Here is a 6,283-nt window from a genome sequence, read left to right as displayed (position 1 = left end):
ACAGGAAAACAGAACGGGTTTACCCCCCCAAAAAAGGGGGTCCTGCAAAGACACAGGGCAAACGGAAAGAACAAAAAGCAGTCGAGTGGTTTCTGTTTGCTGGCCAAGTTCTTGCCACGCAGCGACTCAGTTGATATTTCCCCCCTTTTCTCTGGATTACCTTTGGCCCTCTCTCTGTTTCCGCTCTGTCCACTCCTCCATATCTCCAACTTCTCCATCCCCTTCGATTTGCTGATGCGGCCGGGTCACTTTTTCTCTCTTCTCTCCTGCCTTATATCAACGAACCAGTGTGAGGCGACAAAAAGTGTTCTTTTCCCTGTTTGTTTCTTCGTCTTTACGAGCGTGCTCGTACTTGTGTCTCTCTCATTACTCGTCTCTCTCTTTCGCTTACCTTTCGAAGTCTTCGAGGTGCTGAAGAGGGCCTAGCGACAGCTGACAAGAACGCACAACAACAACAAAAAAAAGCTGAAGGAAAAAGCAGAGTGAAGCACAAAAAGGAAAACCGTACAGAGTGGGTGAGTACAGTGACGCTGACAACACACACCCACCCACACACACGCGCGCACACAAAACACGCACGCACACGACACTGAACAACGACACAACGAGAACAAATTGCAGCAGTATTATTATCTCAGCTCTGATATATCTATATATATATATTTTTGCTTTCTTATTTGTTCTCTTCTCCGATTCCTGTACTGCGCCGCCTTCGTCTTCTCTGCCTCTTCAGGGATACCGTTTATAGTGTGCGTGTGATAGCGCATTTCCCTTCGCTCTCTCTGTTTTCCTTCCTTTACCTTTTTTTTTCTTCATACGACAATCAACTTCCCCCCTCTTCCTGCTTAGATTGTGTTTGGCGTTCGTGGTGCGAACTCCTCCCGTGTTGACGGCTCATTTTCTCCTCCTCTCTTTTCTTTCTTTTCGATTTCTCCATTGCGTTCTCTCTTGTTTCTTCTCCTCTGCTTCCTACCTACTTTTCAATTTGCTACGTCCTACTTCAAGGACCCGCCGACTAGTAGACTGACACACAAGAGCGGGGGAGGAAGAAAAAAGTCTCTGACACAGACGCGCCAAGCGAAATCGAACCAACGGAGAACCGTACGAGACCATCACCTCTCCGTGCTCATCATCCTACTCTTGTCCAGCTCTTGGTGCGTTTCTTTTTCATCTAAGAAGAAACTCCCGCCTTACGCCTTTACATTGTTCTAACTCTTCCTCTTTCCCTCGCGTTATTGTTTTTTTTTTTTTCTGTCTTCCCTGCTTGTATTCATTTTTGACTTCTCTGTGGCCTTCTTCGCTTTCTCCTCTCTCTCTCTCTCTCTTTGTACTACGTAACCGCCCTGCGTCCTCTTTTTTTTTTTTAGTGTATTCGTTACTCCCTGCACGTGAGTGGCTTGTGTTAGTGCCTGTGCTTTAGTTTCTCTTTATTTTTTGTATTTTTTTTTTTTTTTGCCCCAATATATTCCTTCTTTCCTTCCTCATTCTCTCTCATGATGAAGACAGGCAGCGTCAAGCCGATTGTGACGGCTTCCCCCATGCCCATTGATGTGGAGCAGCAGCAGCTGCATCCGCGTGCGACATCTGCGTCCTCGCCCAGTACCCCTCCGATAAGCGCAACAAAGCTGCGCCAATCGGCCGGAGGAGCAGCGCCCCCATCGAATCAATCGCTGACGTCTGCGCCGATCTCCGTGGGAGGAGGCGGAGCCTACGAAGGCTTTCCAGGCACGTTGGTGAGCAGCGTACAGTCTCCCGATGTGCTCCGGTCTTCGTTCGTGCCTGCCAAGGAGCTGACTCTGCGCCAATACACGCCGCAGCAATGCCGAGCAGACGCCATCGCTGGCCGCTCCCCAACCAACTACGGCACCTCCGGTGGTGTGGCGGGCTCTCGTCCGGTGCCAACGCTCTCTGTGGAGCGTCTTGGCGAGCCGGTGTTGATGCCAGGGCTGCCTGGCACAGCGGCCGGTGCAGCAATAGGCATGTGCTTTGTGACCCCCATCTCTGGCGTACTTGATGCGCCGTCCACGCCGCCATCTTCCACCACTACGCCGGCCAACATGACCTTTTCTATCAGCGAATACCCGGGTGTGATGACGACGTCGCCCACGCCAACGCCCATGACACCGACGGAGCACAGCAGCACGAACCTGATTCTCTACAACATTGGATCCCACATGACGGAGGTCGCCTTGCAAAAGTTGTTTGACCCCTTTGGTGAGGTGGTGAGCTGTGCTGTGATGCGTGACATCCACACAGGCGTCGGCCTGGGCACCGGGTTTGTACGCTATTCGGACCACATGGAGGCATGCCGCGCTCTGGAGGCCTTCAGCGACCGCATGAACCCTGTATGCGCGCACGACTCAAAGCCGCTGGTGGTCCAATGGGCGCGCAAGCAGCACGACTGCGCCCCCGCCGGCGAAGCGCGCAAGAAGATTATGAAGCTGTTTGTGCGCAACATCCCGCTGGATTGCTCCATTGCAGATTTGGAGGAGCTGTTTGGGGTGTACGGCGGTGTGCGCCAGGTGACGCTGCACAAGGATACGTCACCGGTGCAGGATGAGACGATGATGCGACTGATCGCGTTTGTGATTTACACCGAGGAGGGCGCGGCGGAGCGGGCGGCGCGGGAGGTGCACAACACGAAGCCGTTCGCGTCGTGCCACGGCATCCCCATCATGGTGAAGCTAGCGGAAAGCAGTCAGCGGCGGCGGTTCATGAAGAACTCGGAGGCGACTGGGCCAAGTCTATTGACAGCTGTCCCGGCTGGGTTCCCTGGGTCGCGTACATCCCCCATGACGCCTGGTATGTCCGGCTCCCTGTTTGACATGGCCGCGGAGGCGCAGCACCAGCAGCTCCTCCAGCAGAAGCCTAACACGCCTCAGCAGGGGATGTGCGAGGCTCATGGCGTTGACGCATCGCCGTCGTCTTGCAGGATGCCCGTTTTTGGTTGCACCGTCGCCTATGCGCCGCCTGATCCTCGTGAGACCTCCATCAGTTGCTACCCAGGCACGCCGCAGCCACTGCAGGTGAGCGTCTCTGGAGGTGGCACGCCGGCTACAGTGGCATCGCTTGCGTCGAACATGATGGGAGGCTCCCCTGGACGGTATCATCAGCAAATTCTGACTCACGTAGGTGAGAGAGAGGGCCGTGTTAGCCCGCACTCCTCGTCGGCCGCCGCGCCAATGCAGGGACACTCGTATCAACAGGCTGCTTCCCTGTCCTTCGACGCTAGCGCTGCCGCCGTTTACAGTGGACTCTCGACCTTCTCGAAGTCGAACTGCCAGAGCTTTTCTGACGGGAGGACTGGCGGTAGCAGTGGAGGTGTTTGCCCAAGCAGGGGTTTCTTGCACTGCAGTAGTAGCCCGGGCGACGCAAACTCCACCGCTGTCACTGCTGCAGCTGATGGCGGGTCTCCACAGATGCCGGCCAGCGGCCCGTGGTATGAGACCGCCGGCGGCGGCTCCAATCAGAGCGGCGGCTTTATGATGTCGGCGCCGCCTACCCGAAGGGGCGCGGAGGCAACCCGTTCTCCACCAGCCCCCACCGCCACCTCCGCCACTGGTTCAGTTCCACCACCAGGACCGCTTCGCTTAGGCTCTACCCTGTCTGTGGCATTCCCCAGCGCGCGTGGCAGCCTGCAGCAGAGTACTGGTGTTCACCGCACCTCTCCAACGAGCATGCCTGTGCCAGGCGGTGTGCCGACAAGCCACTCCGTGCCGGGTGCTTTCGCTCCGATAGGTGGTCAGATGAATGTGGCTCTTCAGCCCTCTACGAAGTTGTCCATTCTGAGCAGCGCGAGTACGTCCGACATGAGCTCTGTTATACCCAGCAACAACTTTGGCAGCGGCACTGCCCCTCTCAACGGTGCGGCGCACAAGACGGAGTCGCCAACGATCCGCACGGATGCGTCCGAGTCGTGGCGCCGTGCTGTGCGGACCCACGTGCACAATGTGAAGCGCCAAAACGATCTCTGTAACGTGAGCGGTTCCCTGTCATCCATTTCGCTAATAAGGCCAAGCTGCAACGTATTAGCACCAGTGACTCCATCACCGACGGCAGCGCAAGAAGGGGGTATGCTCTCCCTCAGCGGCAACGAGGCCTCCGCCCCTGGCACCACCCCGTCCACGTCGCCCATCTCGAACTCGACGCTCTCAGGCGATCAGACTGGTCCGAAGTCCATCGGCACGGGTAGTCCTTCATCAGGTCGGATGAGGTATTACAACAACCCGTACTCCTCTGAAAGCACCAAGCTGTTCTGCTGACACAGACCCACGCGCATGTACGCTCTGTGATACCATCAGTGGTGGGAGTGGAGAAGGGGAGAGGGCATTCATTTGGCTAACAGAGTCAGAAAAAGGACCTCCTCAGTACGAAGCTCATCGCGTAAGTGTGCGCCTTTGCGGACTTTTTTTTGTCTGCTTCGTCCGCAGCAGACGCACGCAGGAGTATCAGCTTGGCTTTTTAGCAAGCACGAGAAACCAATGGTGGGCACCCTGTATAGCAGGGTGGTGGCGGTAAGAAGAAGAGTGCGAGGAGCGCACGGCCGATGCAAGCGAGGTGAGGGCGAGCGAGCCTTGCAGTATCAGTGAGTCTATGTTTGTACGCCGGCAGCGCAGCCGCCTATCACAGCTTGTCACAGTGCAAGCGATGAAGTGATCCTTCTACACCAACACGCTGTCTCGCTTGTTTCAGCATCCCGAGCGGCCCGCGCCTTCTCTGTGCTGCACCAAACATCATCAGTTTCCTTTCAGATGCTTTACTCTTCCTCTTGCGTGTTCTGTTTTGTCGTCCCTGCTGCCCTTGTGCAGGCTCGTCGATGCCCAAGTTTTTTGTTATCGTTCGCTTGCCCTCTCGGTTTGCTCTACTGCGTTTTTATATCTCCTGCTTTACATCTTCACTTGGCTTTTATCCCTTCTCGTGATGTGTTTCTTCATCACCCACTTCTCGTTTTTTTCTCTCCCCCGTCTTCGTCCCCCCTTACCTTCGACACTGCAGGGTCGTTTCTTGTGGTGGTGGCTACCTGATGACATCAGTGACCCCTCTCATTCTTGGTTCGCTCTTTTTTGCTTCACTTTCTCCACTTTGGTGGCTTCTCTGTGGGTATGCGGGCATCGACTCCCTGTGGGGCCTCGCACACATACACACACCTCCTTCATGTGCAACGCCGTCGCGTGTGCTTCAACGCACCACTCGCTGGCAGGCTGCGGACGGACTCACTGGACGAGGAACGATTCCTAGCATGCGTGCACCAGCCCTCTCCGTTTAGCGTCACTTCCTCACTCGCCATGGAGAGGTGGTGCGGCCCGGACAGACGTCGAATCAGAAGCCGCGGCCCTGCTGGCTCGTGGCTATCGCCCTGAGAGTGAGGCAGCAAAAAATGAGGTTTGGTCTGCTGTGCAGAGTGCCGAATCCGCTATGACACACAAAAGCAAGCGCGGAGAATGGCATGTTGCGACGTATTGGGCCACACACCGTGATGCTGCTAGTCCGTCGCGTGCATCTATCATTTCAGTTTGTGTTTGGCGGCTGTGGGTTGAGGCACAAGGGTAAAGCTGGCTGAGCTTGCAAAATTGTGAGTGCCAGAGGTGGCGACGTTCACTGCATGGATGACGGACCTAATCAGCAGCCTCGGACACCTAACCGGCATCCCCTGCCCACCTGCACGGCAGACGCCAGCGCCTCGCCCTTGAGCAGGACCCTGGACGCTTTCCGCGTGGATCGAGGTGTGCGGGTCAGCCTGGCACCTCCGACACCCATCGCGCCGCACGCGGCCGAAGAGGGGGCGGGGACGAGTCCATATGGCGCGTGGCCCTGCTGCGGCGGCAGGCGGTCCGTCCTAGAGGAGCAGCGCGTAGCCGCAGTGCAGCAGAGGCGTGTGTGGGCTGAGGCTGTGCGCGTGCGTAGTTGTTGCCTTACTTGTTTTTGTGGAAGAATGAGAGGCTGAAAGAAGAGAAGACTTCTGACGACGTCTTGTTCGTGTGTGTGTAGCTGGTTTAGGGGCTTGTTGGTCTGTGTTGATGCCAACAGATGTGCGCGTATCGCTGCGCATGTCCCGTTTTTTTCCGTCTTTCTGCGCAGTTTTCTTTTATATTCTTTACAAACACACGCCCACTTACGCCAACCCATCCGCTTGTTTTTGCTTGATCCCGAACCGTCCTCCCTCGTTTTGCTGCCTTTGCTTTGTCTCGTCGGTGTTGCCTCCTTTTTGTTAATTGGCGTTCGTCTTTAGTTCAGACGCATTTCCTTTCCCTTCGTGGACGTCCTGCCTGTTGGATTGTGTAGT

The 6,283-nt window shown here is 56.0% G+C and overlaps 1 protein-coding gene across 1 annotated transcript; it reads left to right on the top strand.

The window, feature by feature from the left end:
• Window positions 1-1,493: 1,493 nt before the first annotated feature.
• Window positions 1,494-4,262, top strand: LbrM_29_2920 (RNA binding protein, putative; the record flags this gene model as incomplete). Its single annotated transcript, XM_001566584.2, has 1 exon — window positions 1,494-4,262. One exon carries the CDS (start codon window positions 1,494-1,496, stop codon window positions 4,260-4,262), a length of 2,769 nt encoding a protein of 922 aa, XP_001566634.2.
• Between the last annotated feature and the right edge of the window lie 2,021 nt (window positions 4,263-6,283).

The sequence above is a fragment of the Leishmania braziliensis genome, contig 52 (genome assembly GCF_000002845.2).
Source record: "Leishmania braziliensis MHOM/BR/75/M2904 WGS CADA00000000 data, contig 52, whole genome shotgun sequence".
NCBI classification, from domain to species: Eukaryota; Euglenozoa; class Kinetoplastea; order Trypanosomatida; family Trypanosomatidae; genus Leishmania; species Leishmania braziliensis.
This window is presented reverse-complemented; position numbering and strand designations above follow the sequence as displayed.